The sequence below is a fragment of the Ammospiza caudacuta genome, chromosome 16 (genome assembly GCF_027887145.1).
Source record: "Ammospiza caudacuta isolate bAmmCau1 chromosome 16, bAmmCau1.pri, whole genome shotgun sequence".
NCBI classification, from domain to species: Eukaryota; Metazoa; Chordata; class Aves; order Passeriformes; family Passerellidae; genus Ammospiza; species Ammospiza caudacuta.
In genome coordinates, this window is record NC_080608.1 from 4,431,624 (window position 1) to 4,447,527 (window position 15,904).

At 42.5% G+C, this 15,904-nt stretch overlaps 1 protein-coding gene across 1 annotated transcript in view; it reads left to right on the plus strand.

Moving 5' to 3' along the window:
* Positions 1-15,904, plus strand: part of SLIT3 (slit guidance ligand 3) — a 487,105-nt gene that overhangs the window by 241,287 nt on the left and 229,914 nt on the right. Inside the window, exon 5 of the mRNA XM_058815569.1 lies at positions 2,405-2,476. Within this exon, the coding sequence (XP_058671552.1) occupies positions 2,405-2,476 (72 nt within the window). The remainder of the gene's footprint in view (positions 1-2,404; positions 2,477-15,904) is intronic.

Sequence of the window (15,904 nt, forward strand, 5' to 3'; positions counted from 1 at the left end):
TCAGAGCAAATTTTGTGAAGTGCACAGGCTGAGCCTGGTTGAGGTTTGCTTGCTTATTAAACATGCTTAACAAAACTGTCACAATGTCAGGAAGCACAGAGAAACACTCCTCTTGACCATCTCAAAATAGGGTGATTATAATTGTGAGAAGGCAGAAAAAGAAACATTGGTGACTTTTCCTCCATGCTGTCTCACTAATGCCACTCAGGCTAAGATTTATGGAATCAGTCCATGATCCAGGAGATTGAAAGAGGCAGGTTTGTTAGCTGGAAAAGAGAGCCTTATAGAGAATAAAAATAATACACTTTACAAGAAGGTTCTCATAGAAAACAGATGAACTTCCTGCAGTCCCCTGGTTTGGCCTGGCTGCAGGTTAAAATTTGAGCATAAAGACAAAGCAGAGATCAAATATATAAATTAGCCCTTGTAGAACACAACAATGTTATGAAATATCACTTGAAAACCTGATTTACTTTTACACATGACTGGAAATGCACAATAAAATACCAGACAAATGCAACTTGAGATGGTGGATTAAGTGTGGTTTTATTTGACCACACAATTCCACTTTTCCAAGCCCTTTTTGTTCTGCTTTGCGTGTGTCTTCCTTTCAGATCTTAACTAATTTTTGCCTTGCTAAGCCATTTTGTCACACTTTTGCCACAGCTCTGCTGTGCCTCAGTGTCACACCAAAGTGACAGCTTAAAACTTCCTCCTTCTGGGTCTGAAATACCCTGTGCTTTGTCTGCTCTCTGTCCCAGTTCCCTGATCATTCGTCTGGGTTGAAGGCCTGTCTTAAAAGAACTAATATTTTGTTGCTGGCAAAATAAAGGGAAGGTGAAGGCGGGGTCAGAGTGTGGATCAGTGTTAAACAAATTGTGAAGGTCGCAAAGAATTTTAATCTGACTTGAAAAAGAGACTTGTACCCAGCAACACATTTTTGTTTGCGCTCCTCTGAATGGACAATTGTGGCTACTTTGAGAATTTGGTGTAGACTGCATGACTGGTAGAAATTGAATTAGTCTCGTGACAAGGACATAGTCCCCTTTTTTCCTTATCTGCCTGATGGAAAGCAGAAGAAAGCCCCGTGTGACACATCTTGACCCGCAGTGTCAATGTGGGCTTTTGTGACAGGCTCTGATTTCTGGCCTCTCATTTGATAAAACCAATTTGGTGGAGGCTAGAAAGGAGCTCGCTGAGCAGTAAATGTACTTACAGAAGAGGGTGGCTGGGGTGAGTACAGAGGGCTGCCAGCCCCTCCTAAGCATCATCACAGAGGCAGAGTTTCTCTCTGAAAATGGGGCAGAGCCTTGGGGATGCTCTCACCCAAACAATGCCCTGTGCAGTTCTGCAGGGTCACCTTTATCGGTCCCTTTGTCATCACTGAGCCTTCCCTTTCCTCCATTTGCTTCTTTCTTATGTTTTTCTTTCCCATTTCTCTGCCTTCCTTTTTTCTTCCTCCCTTCTTGTCTTGCCCCACCCTTTGTCCTTTAAACCAGACTGAAACCTCTCCCCCTTCTCTGTGCTGATGGGGCACCCACAGGAAAATCAGGGTAAATGCTGCTTTTCCTCACCATGAAAACATCCCAGCTTTCTGCTTTCATGTCCATTTCTCACCCATTCCTGGTGCTCTCCTTCCCACCTCCACTGCCCTGCTGGAGGGCTGTGAACCTGGAACTATTTATAGTTCATCAAGGGGAAAAGCTCTCAAATGCAGGCTGGGAATCAGGAAAATGTTACCTGCACTCACAACGCAGATCTAACCATTTTTAACGTGCTTTCAGTACTAGAAAGACTTTTTTAATTGCTTGTTGGTTGTTTAGTTTTCTGTTGGTGGTTTTTAAATAAGGTTATGAATTCAGTTTTTCCCATTGATACATAATGCAGTGGAATTTTAATGCAGTAGATTAAGATCTTTTCAGTTTAAATTTAAAAGCCTCACAAGAGAATGATTGTCATGTTTTGCCTGAATATTAACTTCAAATAAGAAGTTGTAATCTGAGTAGGGGCAGCCAAGTATTTTTGCAGTCTGTAAACAAATAGAAGCATGCAGAGAAAATTACATTTACACTACAGGGTTGTGATTCCAAGGCATGAGATTTGGCTGCAGGTGCTCTGACAATGAACTATGGCATTATGCCAGCATCACCATCACATTTGAGTGATGTTCGCTCGAAGTTCTGTCATTTGTATCAGGAATTCTGGTGCTTTTGGTTGGAGAGTCATTTCAGCTCATTCCACAGACCTCTGGAGGAGAGAAAATTGAAAACACCGTGTGGTGTAACAAATCCAGCAACATCTCCTTTTCCAAGCACGTGGATGTTGCACTAGCTGATGCAGATTTGAGAAATGTGTTCTCTTTGTTAACACAATGTTTCTTTTTTTTTTCTGTTCTCTTATTCAGAGACCTGAGCGAAAACCAGATCAAAGGAATCCCTAGAAAGGCCTTTCGAGGAATCATTGATGTGAAGAACTTGTAAGTGACAACTTCATTAATGTTTGTGCTGAAAACCTTTCTCCTCTCCTTATATCTGGCTGTTGCTCTCAGTTTGGGTGCCTTGTGCCCAGCTCTGTGCAGCACCAAAGGGACCCTGCAGGTTTTTGGCAGGGCTGATTTGGTCCTCATGCCTGTGAACACACCTGGGGAGGTTTTGAGCTGAGGAAAAAGAACAGACTCACAGGCTTCACCCCGTCCTGCAGGACTGCCCTAGAGCAAGGTGTGCATGGGAAAATTACTGCTCAAGTCTGGGAACGGAATTGAAATGTTTTGCTTAGTTTAAGTTTTCTGTCCCATCACTTCTGTCAGAAATAAATGACAAACTGTGGCACTCAGGCATGGTGGTTGAGCACAAATATCAGAAAATGAAAAATGTAATGGGAGCAGTTAACTGCACAGGCTTTGACAGCTTGTATTTAAAATTAAAATAATTTATAAAAGCCTTTTAAGAGAGAAGACAGGCCTGTGGTTTTTGTGCTAATGAAGCCAGTCTGTCCTAGCCTTTTGCTGTAAGGTAGCCTGAAATATGTGTAAAGGCTTTGAGCTCTGAATTTCCAGAGCTGCTGGAGGCTCTCACAGGTTATGTAACAGAAACCCCTTTTTGTGCACAACCACACTGTAACCCACCCTTGGCTTTGTTGGAGTCAGCACGGGGTGAGCTGAGCAAGGAAACAACAGCCCCAGGCTCAGCAGGCTCAGGATTCCCTGGGACAGCCTGCAGCCACCCTCAGAAGCTTTTCAGAGCATTTCATTAGGGTTAGCACTGTGTTACCACAGCAGGAGCTGAAAACTGATCCCCACTGTGTTAAATATTGGAAGCGCTGCATAAATGCTGTGGATGTCTTAAAATTGAGTGGAAGGAACAGCTAAAGGAGATGTGAAAAGAAAACCTCTTCTACAAACAGTCTTGCAGCATAGTTCTGTTTTCAGATCTTGCCCCAGTGAAATGCTCTCAGGCATGTGATGTGATCCCTGGGGCATCCTGAGAAGGGCCAGGAGTTGGACTTGATGATCCTGATGGGATCCATCCCTTTAATCCTGTTATCATGAGTTTTACTTGCATTGTGTCATCTATAGGAACAATAGATGGTGTTTTGTTTCAGGAAATCAAACTTTGCCAGCTGTAATTCACTGTTGTTGTCTGACTTGATTTCAAATAACAAAGTTTGCATTCAGAGTTTAGGTCACCTCTGAGAAGGTGTCACACCCAGAACAGGTGTTCTGATTTATGCACCCACTCTCAGTGCAGAAGGATCCAGGGTTTCTCCTCTCCATGGGCTGGTACCGAGTGGCTGGAGTGCTTACAGGAACTGTGTAAATGTTGGGATTTCAAGCTTTAACAAAATCTTGTATCTGTCAACTTCAGCAGTATTGATTGTTTTGCTGTAAAACACACAGTATCAGAAGTACTTCCCTGTAGCTCCAGTTTCTGACTTCTGTGAGCACTGAAGTTATCACAGAGTCATAAAATAATTCTGGTCTGGAGTGGTCATCCAGTCCAGCCTGCAGCTCAGCAGGAGCACAAAGCTTGGTGCTCTAACAGATTGCTGTTGTGAGCCACAAGTACTGGTTATTTAGATAAATAGCAGGGGAAGCAGACTGTTCACTCACATCCAGACATTCTTTCTTGATAGGAAATGCACAAATCCCGTGCCCAGAGTGGTCCATGGGACTGGTGCTTCCAGACACAGACGAGTGGATTGGGACTTGCTAGGAAAAACATGGCACAGTCTTGAGCCAGCTTGGGCTGGAAATACATTAATTTTTTTTCCAGCAATAGCTGTAAAGGTGTGATGGAAGCTGAACCAAGTCAATAGTCAAAAAGTCAATAGTCAAAGCTCTTTCAGCAGTGAGCTCAAAGATGCTGATTCCCATTGCCAGCCTGTGTTTGGCAGCCAGGTCTGTCCCCTCTGGGTCCCAGCAGTGACCATGGCAGTGAGCAGGGGAATGATCCTGTGCCTTGGGGTGCCAGCACCTGCCTGGTGACTGTGACACAAAGGTGCTGATGGCACAGCAGCAGGGTGGGCTGTTCCTGTGGTTATCACTTTGCAGATTTATTGTGCTGTCTCAGTGTTCTTCCACTTTATAAAGCGTGTTTGTGAGGGAGCTTGGAGGCTTTGGGGCACAAGAAATAAAGGTACAAACTGTCACATACTCCCCAGCCCTTTCCATTTTATATTTAGAATTTGTATAGGGAAAGGCTGGCATGGAATGGTCTCTATTTTCATGGCTTGACCTTTAACATGGCCTCAGATTCTTCCAGGTTCTTCCAAAAGTGTCCCAATATTATGGCAAAAATAAAAACTCTGGAGATACCATAATAGAGACATAGCAAGTGCTAGACCAGAGGAAAGTGTCCAGATTAATGCTGTTTAACAGCAGCTGGGAAAGCTTCCCTCAGGACAAAATGCAGAGTTGATGCAATGGACTGAGGCAGGGCATGAATTCCTTTTGGACTCCAGCTCTGAAACAGGCAGCCTGAGGGCTCAGTATGAATTACAGTGTGAGAATTACCCTGTTCCAGCATGGCCATGGCAGGGAGGGACACAGAGACACAGGTTGTGTCCAGCTGCAGCAAAATGGTGTTAAAAAATATTCTTCCAAAGGGGAAGTGCTGCTGCATGTGTGAAGCAAGGAGAGTCTTTGGTGACGTCCCCCAAGCACCAGGGCTGCAGAGCTGGCTTGATGCAGGGGAAAAAATATTAAAAAAAAAAAATTTAAATGACAGAGGGTGAAAAAAGTGTTATAAAAAGCATTATTCCAAGATGTTTTTCATTGTCTTTCTTTTTAAATGGTAAAAGCTTTCTATCTTTTATCATTCTCTTAGCAGAACAGTGAGCCCAGGAAAATGGGCTTGGATTACGGCTGTGCTGAAGAATTTTAAATGTCAAGGAGGCCAGTGTTTTTGCACAAGACAAAGCCAAAGCAGAGGCTGGAGTTTCTCAAACTCCTAAGTGGGGGAAGTTTCCTTGTGTGAATTATTTTCATATGAAGTGTTTTCTGCTGTTTGAGTATGAAAATCAAAGAATCTGCACACAAATAAATTAGTGAGTCTATTTCTAACTGAAATGTAGAAATAATTATACAGCTTTTAGAAAGTTTCATGAGCACATAATGCCCATTACCAGTAGTGAATTTATTTGGGAATTTGGCATAAACTGACACTTTGAACACATTGTGGAGAATGTGCATGAACTCAGCTCAGTGGCCCTAAGAGCTGAACAGGAGAGGGCAAGAGGCGGCCAGCCTGCAGAGCACACCTGTATTCAATTTCTGTTACTTATTACTCAGAGAACAGGAAATGTTTCTTGCAGGAATCTAGCCTCAAGTAAGCACATTTATTTCAAGAATTAAAGTCTATGGGTTTGGGTCTCACTGAGCTTTGGGCTAACTCAGTGCTGTCAGCCGTGGCCTTCCATCATAAAAATATATAGAGCTGCTTCTTGGGTTTCTGCACGTTTCCCTTGCTCCTATCTCATCTTGGCATGCAGGGGAGGGAGTGTTCCTCTGCTGAGGCATTCCTGCAGATGCTCAGCCCACCTCACTGAGGGCAGCCAGGATCCCAGCACAGGGATATACATGGCTTGATGTTAGGCAGAAATTCCTCCCTGGGAGGATGGGCAGCCCTGGCACAGGTGCCCAGAGCTGCTGTGGCTGCTCCTGGATCCCTGGAGGTGTTCAAGGCCAGGCTGGACGGGGCTTGGAGCAGCCTGGGATGGTGGAAGGTGTCCCTGCCCATGGCAGGGGGTGCAACAAGACAATTTTTATGGTTCTTTCCACCCCAAACCATTCAATGAGTCCATGAATATCTCCCAGCCAGGGAATGGAAAACAGAAATCCACGTGCAGTGTGGATGCAGGGCACAATGCCAGAGCAGCAGGGCAGAGGGGGAGCCACCCTGTGTGAGCATCACTCAGAGCTGGAGCCACACAGAACAACACAGGCACTGCTTTATCCATCAGGGGTTCCTGCAGTTTCTTGTGCTTGAGTCACTGGAATTCACTTCCATCCATATTCCCATATTCAGCTCCTGCCTTTTATCTCTCACAGGCTTTGGCTGTAAGGTTCTGTAAAACTGGGATTTAGAGAAAAATAAAAAAGAAGTAAACAGGTTCATGTGTCATGACAATACAGGCTCATTGCATTTCTGTCTGAACACTCCTCAGCCTCACCTGAGATAACAGCTCCTATCACTGGACCTGCAAGAGGCTTTCCCTGCATCCTGGGGTCGCTTAGCACATTGTGGTTCTTGTGTAGGGAGAAATGAAGCATTTAGATTTATGTTTTTAAAAATACAGAAATACATCAGCACATATGTAACGTTTAACACTTCTGCAAGTCAGTACACATTTATTTTCCTAGTGGTTAAATTACCTCTGCAGTGGGGAGAATCAGAGCTCTGTGAGTACTGTAAAATATTGTTGTACCTATTAGTTTCAGTTCCTTATTTGTTAAATGGCTTTTCCTGGAAGATTCTGTTACTTTTTCTGCATGCATCTACTATTAGCATCAATCTACAGAACTTTTACAAAAATTAAACATCTTGATTGCACATTCAGGTTTTGGAAAAAGCTGAACTTGCTCTTTACATTGAGAGGTATTTTGCATTCACCTACACAAAATATGAAAATGTTCCCATGTAATTTTTTTTAACTGTCACAGCCAGCTCTGCAGAGTATATTTGTAGCTTCTGCCATTCAGCCATAGGAAAAATTAAACATACCCGTCAAGTTAAACTAATGAATAAACTAATGAATAAAGGAAATAATGGTTGATTTGTGTGTAGCCATTTCACTAGAAGAAAGCAAGTGATTGTGAGTTATTTGCCATACATAAATATGCAGTAGATCTTAATGAAATGTTACACTACAAAACATAACTCCTTTAGTCTGGGTTCTCCAGGGAAGCTATTATCCAGAGCCCTCTGAAATTCCTGGCTGTAGTTGCTTGACATTTGTGTACAGTATTCAGTGTTTCTCTTGCTGTTTGCAGTAAAATAAAACTAAAGGAGGAAGATAAACAGTTGGCCAGATTTTCCATTCTTTTGGTGTAAAATCTGGAATGAGCCTTCTGAAGCCAGTGGTTGGCCTCAAATAAAAGCAAAGAACTGCCTAGAGGAGAATTGATTATCATGTATTGGGTTATGTATTTGCTTTTGTGTCTCCCAATGGGCTGAACAATATATATCTATATTTGATGGTGTGCATTAACAGCTCAGTATATTTTAAATAGGAATACTATTGTGAGGAATTTGGGGTTTTTTGTCCCTTTCCTGCTCGCTCTGTTTCCATCAGGAATGTCACAGCTGATGCAGCCACAGCCAAGGGAAAGCCTGTTAGGAACATGGAGATGAAAACTTGAAAAATATGTATTTTTATTTGATGGTGTGCATTAAAAGTATATTTTAAATAGGAATACATGAAAATTTAAGGAAAGGATACGTTTCTATTATGGAACAGATTTCAGGTTGTTTTGACAAAGAGCTGGCTAAACAGGTCAGAGGCATGGAAAGAGCTATTTTGAATACTCATTGGAGACAAGCCTTTTGCACTCTTTAGGGGGAAAATAGATCACATTACTTAAACTGTATAAATTTGTAAATAATTTTCCTGCTCCTTGTCCATAAATTCACCCTGCACTCAATGTATTCCAACAGTGTATTCCTTTCTATTTCCTGTAATTGGTCTTCATTGTGATAGTGACCATAATGAATTCAAGAGAGATCTCTGTGGCCATCACATTTGCTTTCCTAGAAATGTCATTGTCACGCAGCATTATTATAACAATAAAATAACAAGTTCCCAACTTACCACCTTCTATGGAGAAACACCACCTGCAGCGTCAGTTAATTTTATGAATACATTAGTTTGAGCTTTTGCCATCTGTTCTAGCCCTTATAAGAAATGCAAGGAGCATATATTTCACAATTAACTCATTAAAAGGATATGATTGATTGGAATGCACACACATGTTCCCTGCACCACGGTTAAGGTGAGATGGACAGAACCAACCAAGCACTCAGAGTCGTAGCAGAGGACATTTTGTGAGGCAGAAGAGCTTCTCTCTTGACACCCTCAGCCACACACGCAGGGCCAGCACATCAGGTGACACAGAGGGGTGACACAGAGGGGTGACACTGATTGCTTCATTGTTCTCCTGAGAGTTGTGGCCCAGCCCGGCAGGGGCTTCCTTGTGGTTCTGCTCAGGCTGAGGTGTACACTAACCCTTGGTCTGTCCCTCTCCTGTCCTGTCCTGTCCTGTCCTGTCCTGTCCTGTCCTGTCCTGTCCTCTCCTCTCCTCTCCTCTCCTCTCCTCTCCTCTCCTCTCCTCTCCTCTCCTCTCCTCTCCTCTCCTCTCCTCCCCTCCCCTCCCCTCCCCTCCCCTCCCCTCCCCTCCCCTCTAAAATCTACCTGCCCTGATCTTTCTAAATATCTTCCCTTTTCTGTCTTATAGTAGCAATAAGAGAAAAAGGCAAGAAAGCTGAAATGGTGTGCAGGCTGGCTTTGGGCAGGCAGGAAGGTGGAGGGAGGATAACACTGATAAACACTGATAACACTGATAAACACTGCTCGCCCCAAAACCATCCCATGAAAGGTTTAAACCTGGGCCATATTTGGCAGTGTGATCAGTCCCTACTTGTATTTTTTAAACACATTTGGGTTTGTGTAATCCCCTTTGTCTTGTCCCTTGCTAATAAATGAATTGTGGGGTTTTTGTCCCTTTCCTGCTCACCCTGGTTCCATCAGGAATGTCACAGGTTCTGCAGCCACAGCCAAGGGAAAGCCTGTTAGGAAGATGAGGATGAAAACTAGAAGTTAATTCAGAAACTGCACTATTTTAATCACAGTTTTTTTCTCTGCCTCCAGTGAATCAGCAGAGGCTTTTTTCTCTCTGTGCTGCATTGGAGAGATGATGTGTTCATCATCATCAGCATCTTCCTCATGGTCTGTGGGAGCACAGGGTCCGTGCCCTGCTTGTGTCCTGTCCTTGGGTCCCTTCCCTTGCAGAAGAGTTTTGTGCAGGATGGCTGAGGGTGGGCAAGGGCTCTGGAATAAAAAGCTAATTCTGCATTTTTCTAGGATATGCTGCACAGAGCCAGTGTCTTCCGAGGAGCTGTGCTGAATAATGGTGCTTCCAGGCAGTTTATTGGAATTCCCATAAAATACTGGGGGGTTTAAGTGTTTTTACAGCCCTGAAACTTCTGTGTGTCTCTTTTTGACATCATAAGGAATAGTCATTACTCAGAATTACCATCTTGAGAAGAAAGTTTCATAGGATTTTTGCAACGTGTATGGATGCTAAGAGATACCAGCTCAGCAGTGATGTTGCTAGTGAGTGAGCCAGTTTCAGTCTTCATAGTGTATTTGTGTAAATGCTTGGCATTAGGGGTGTGTCAGTTTTCAGGGCATGTTTTAGAAGGGTGTGAAGTGATAGGACAATGGGGAATGGCTTTAAATGACAGAGAGCAGGTTTAGGTTGGAAATTAGAAGAGTGTAAGAGCTGAAATGAGGGATGTGGGATTTCAGGAGCTCTCCAAAATGCAGTTTATTCCATCCAAGGTGTTCCATCAGCCCAGGGTTGTGGGTGACAGAGCCTGTGCCTACAGCTGTCAGCTCCAGCTGCAGGCAGGCCTGGAGACCCTTTGGTTTTGGTTACACTGCATTATAGACTTTTCTTTGCTGAGCATCTCAATACAGTAGAACCAATCTATACCTTAACTATTATCTATAGCCTATCATAACTACTATAATTACTATATTTTTGTTACTATTCACCAATCACTAAAAGTCAGTACATTACAGTTTAAGCTAGAAGCTGTTTTTCATTTTTCTTGCAGTGGAAAATTCTGAGACCTTTTTCCTACTTGTAACTTTGCTGCCTTGTTTGCCTGTGCTATCTTTCTGCTTGGTAAAAACATCATCTTGTTTGGGGTGAGTTTATCCTTTGCTCTAAGTCATAAAAACCCCTTCTAACTAACACACCCTTTGCCTCCTTGGTTATCCAGTAAGACTGGCTCAGCAATTCTTTTCTTCTATATCAAAACTTGCTTCCATCTCTATTCCTTCATCAAACTCCACATTTAAAAATCTTTCTGCTAAGCATCCAATATCTGGGAGACTTTCTTGTCAAACTTTCACCCTTCCCAACAGAAGAGATTGTTCCCTGTGAGGGTGCTGAGGTCTGGCTCAGGGTGCCCAGAGCAGCTGTGGCTCACCCTGGATCCCTGGCAGTGCCCAAGGCCAGGCTGGACAGGGCTGGGAGAACCCTGGGATGGTGGAAGATGTCCCTGCCATGGCAGGGATGGAATGAGATGGATGAGATGTCCCTTCCCACCCAAACTGTGCTGTAACTCTGTGATCCTTTGCTTCACGTGGTCCTCTGGAGGGTTTGGCCCAGCCTGCAGGAGGTTCCTGTGCTTTAGGACAGGAGTGTTAATGGGAAGGCTGCTGTTTGCATTATTCCCAACAGCCTGGATGGCCCCCTGTGCCTCAGGGAGACATGTGCACACTGAAACCCAGCAAAGGCTGCAGCTCACCTGATAAACACTGCTCACCCCAAAACCACCCCATGAAATGTTTAAACCTGGGCCATATTTGGTAGTGTGATCAGTCCCTACTAGTAATTTTTAAACACATTTGGGTTTGTGTAATCCCCTATCTCTTCTCCCTTGCTAATAAAGGAAACACCAGGTGGACAAACCAGCACAGCACGATCTTAAATCTGTTGAATGTGCTAAACCATGACTTGGACTTCATGTGAGATTGATTGCACAGATTGGAAATGCACCACTGATTAATTTTTTTTATTTTGTAAATGAAAACATCTGCAATAAGTAGGGTGGGTGTCTGCTCTGCTCTCTTGTCCACTTGCATTTCAGGAAGTGTTTGTTTTCATGGATGTCTGCAGTTGTGGGCTCAACTGGCCACAAGGGATCTGTCACTGACAACTTATTAAAAGCTGAACCATCACTCCTGGGGAACAGATTTCCTCACTGTAAAGGTTGTTTCCCCTTGAGTAAAATGTCAGATAAATAAAAAGCTGAAATATCTCTTAAGTGTGTTCCACTTATAAAATAGAAGTACATAAGCCAATGTAGTAGTGGAGGATGTATGTTTGGTGGCATTTAATATTTTTAAAATTTTTCATTTTTCTGAGCTAATCAGAGCTGACTACCTCCATAATAAAGTTATTCATAATTCTGATTTACTCAATTCCTGTATCCTGGATATCCACTGCAGTATATATTGGGTTTAGTATTAATTTTTGGGCAAACCACAGATTTTTTTCATATTTCTTGTAGAAGTAAGACAACATCAATACCAATTGTTTTCTCCTTTTCTGGAAATGTATTTCAAACATTATTGAAACCCTGCACTTTAATTGTTTGTATGGTAAAGTCCTAATGCTGATGATAGGAAAGACGAAGTATCCCACACAGGCCTAAGTAATCTTTTCCATCTACTTCAAATTCTGTTCTGATCTTCCCTACGCTTTGTGTCTTGCATAATTTATTGCCTTGTCCAGCCTTGGAGGGGCTCCTCCTGCAGCCATCAGCAATGAGCTCTGTCAGTGGTCATTGGTGAGGTTTGAGGAGTGAATTGGATGTCCTGTGTCCCATCAGGAACTCGACACAACTGGCAGAGGGATGGGAATCCTTTGGATCCTTTGGAAAAATCCAAAGGATTTTTCAGGAGACTGAAGAAGTCCAGCCTTTGTGTGTCAGAACCTCAGGCTTGGTGGTCACTTTAACAATTTCTCTTCCATTAGGTAAAATATGAGAGTCTGGAAGTTTAAATTGTATATAACTCACTTACCTAAATGGGACACTGGTGGAATTTTTTAAACAAGATCACAAGCTCCAGGTCCAGAGTTTGATAAAAGAAAACCTCATCCCCAATCCTGAATGGGACCCATTATCTGGGGTTTGAAATCTGCTACAAAAAGTCAGGGTGACTATTGCTATTTCCAGAGATTACTTATCTGCTTACTTATTTCACTGAGCTCTGCTTGCTGCTTTCTGGGCTGGTTATTCTTTTATCCTAATGAAGCACAGATAGATTCTGATGCAGCACCCATTGCTGCAGCACTGCCTTTGTATGAAGAGTAATGAATAGCAGATTTGGCTCTTTTCTGTTTTAATAAACTTACAAGAGTCTCTCTGACAGAAACAAACTCCAGAAAATACCTTGATTTAAAAACAGGCTATGTGGTATCCTTACTGTCCTTTTGATATAAAACTTGATTAAAATGGGATGTGACATCAGTTGAAAAAGTATGAAATCAAATTTTCTTTATTACGTACGTGTTTAGGCTAACCTATGCCTACAGTTTATCTTTGTGTAATTTATGCTGTCTTTGTGCCATGCCTTAATTTTGAATACATTTGTTGAAGATTTCCTGTAGCATTCATCTACGATTGTCAAAAGGAAGTTTTATTCTAAAAAAAGAGTACTGGTTTTAATTATGAATATAAATAGCTTCATAACCAGAGTGAACTCTGAATTTACATCATTTTTATGATAGCCACACCATTCCAGGTTTATTGATTTTGTCATTTGCTTCATTACATTTAATGCAAACCTTTTGTATGAAATTATTCTGGTGCTGTGCTGGCCAGGGAGAGGTCAGCGTGTGCAGTCTCTAGCCAAAACAGCACAGCAATATCATTTCAGTGCAGACTCCATGGACAAAGGGGGGTTGTAAATACTGTCCACCAGCAGAACAAAGTTTGCCTTTTCCACTTGACCTTCCCAGCTGGACGAAGTTAAAACCACAGCTTGAGTTGTCTTTTTTTCCACTCTTCTTTTCTCTCCCCCTGTGCTTGGCTTCAGCTCTGTGGTCAGTGTGACAAATGCCTGTTACTGGGGAGCAAAAGGAGTTTGGGGTGGGTTTGGTGTGCCAGGCTGTGCTGGGAATGCCAGGGCAGCTCCAGCTCGGTGCCCATGGAGATTCCCAAGGGAGAGGGAGATGGTTTGCAGCAGAGCTGATCTCCTGCTCAGCAGCTCTTCTCAAGAGCCACTTGCTGTTTCCTTTCAAGGCAGAGACACCCCAGGGTCTCCAGTTGTTTTCCCATCTCGCTGGGATTAAATTCTGATATTTGATTTTGTGAAGAGGAAACTGTGCCTGATTTGCTGTGCTTTTTAAGGAGTCCCTTAAAAAAGGAGGGGAGATGAATCTCAATGATCTCCAAGGTCCTTTCCAACCCAAGCCATTGTGTGATTGTATGAATAAAGCCTCTTGAGTTTGTAATTCATACTGCATCACTTTCTCCAGATAACACAATTATTCTTTTTGATCTAACTTAATTTTTAAAAGTGGTACAAACACTATGCAAAACAGGTGAGTAAATGGACCCTTGTTTTCCCAGAAGGCAATGCCTTAGGCTCAAAAATTAATTTCAGTAATTGATTGGGGGACCAGATTTCCTGCACCACTCTTCCTTGACCACAAAATGAGATGGATGTCCCCCTGCTTTTGACCCCAACTCTCACCTCAGCTGCAGCTTTCTGAGTGAGAGCAGAGCTCTCTATTTCAAACAAGCCTGTGCAGCTTCTTGCCACATTTAGAGCCCAGAAGGGAATGATTGCATTTCTCATTCAGTGATTCACTCTGCTCCATGACTTTGCTATCCTGCAGTTTGGTGGCTCCATGAGATAAAGTGTAGAAAAACAAAGCCACCTGCAATTCAATTCAATACAAAATTGATATGCCTTGAAAGGAAAATATTAAACTGTCATGGTATAACTGTAGTGTAGAGTTTTTCCATCACAAATTGTTTTTATATGAACATATGCTCACTGTGTTTGTACAGCAAGGGATGTTACACAGTCCTTTTAAACAGCTCAATTGCTGCATCACTTAAAAATGTCCTCAAAAGAAGCTCAGGTCATGTAAATCCTGCATGGACATTAAGAAAATCCTATGGAGGATCTTCATTTTATTCAAAAAAACCACCAGTGTTTTTGCTTGCATCTGCAGTGTTGTCTTCCTGTATAAAATAAGGATCTAAATCTGAGCAAAGCACAGGGGGAATTCTCAGGCACTCAGATATCTGCTATGAGATTAATAGAAATAAAGTTGATTATCTAGGTGCAAATCTGAGAATGGTTTTAGTATAATAGCTTTGAGGTAGGCAAGAATAAAACCCCTTTTGTTTAAGACCACATGACACAGGGGGAGCAGAGGCAGCAGCAGTGCAAAAGGCTGTGAGATGATGGTCTCATTTGTACAGCTGATTTCTGCTGCTGAATATCATTTCCCTCCACTCTTTTTTTTTCCTACCAAAGGCCTGTGGGATCTAATTTTGCTTTTGTTTACCCTTTGGTAGTCCCATAAAAGTCAAAGAAACAAATGAGAGAATTCCATCTTCATGAGGAAGTAACCTCTGCTCCAGTCTTTTGTGGGTTTTTTTAAAGCTCTTTTTGGAGTTATTTTTCCAACCCATTGAGCAGCACAGTAGCACTGTGGTAATGTGCATACACAGCTTGTCCAAGGTGCATTTTCACACTTAGGATTCTTCTTCCTTTCTCTTGTTTGACTAGGGAAAACAAGGGGTTTTGGAATTGTTTATTTGAAGGAACAGCAGAGTTTCACGAATGAACAATCAATATTATTTCCCTATATAAATTCTGCATCAATATCCTGTCAATCACAAGTTGCTTATAAGGCAGTCATGATACCTTAATACTGGAATATAGAGTGGTGTATAAAAAAAAAACCCTCAGAAGAGCCCCAACCCAAAACCAAACCTCCCAACCCTAGAATTTAACTCATTTAAAGAGATAATGGGCTGTGTAAAACTGTGGTGTGGTGCACAAGAAATCTTAAGGCAAATGATTTACATTAAGATGCCCATAAGCAGTTCTTGCTGCATTTCCATGATCCCAGCATAAAGCATCCTGCAGAACAGGGCTCTCTCATACACATCAAAAATGGCATTTTGTGGCATGGGGTGGGAAATGGAGCTTTCTGCTGTGAAAATTACCTTTAGAAATGAGATTGACTTTTTCCCCCTTTTTTTTTGTGTGACCCTTCAGTAGCCTTATATGTGAGTTTCACCCTTGAACCTACTTTATTTAGTATTTAATTTATATGCTTAAACTCGGGTCATATGCAGCAACAGCTATTGATTAGGTCCTGCTTTTAAGCCCAGTCTTAGAGGGAAGATGACTGCTGCAAAGAGGTCAAGTGGTTTGCCTGGAATAATTCACTGAGTAAGAGGGACTCACAATTATCTGAGCCATTTGAGCAGGGGGTTCTTGTTGGGGGTGGATTTTTGGTTTGGTTTTAGCTCTGTGCCTGCAGCTCTCACTGATTTTCAGAGATGTGGAGCTCTCCCTTGCTGAGGAGCAGCTGAAAACATAATTAAGGGTTAATGATCAGGCAGGGGGGGAGCAGCCAGCCCTT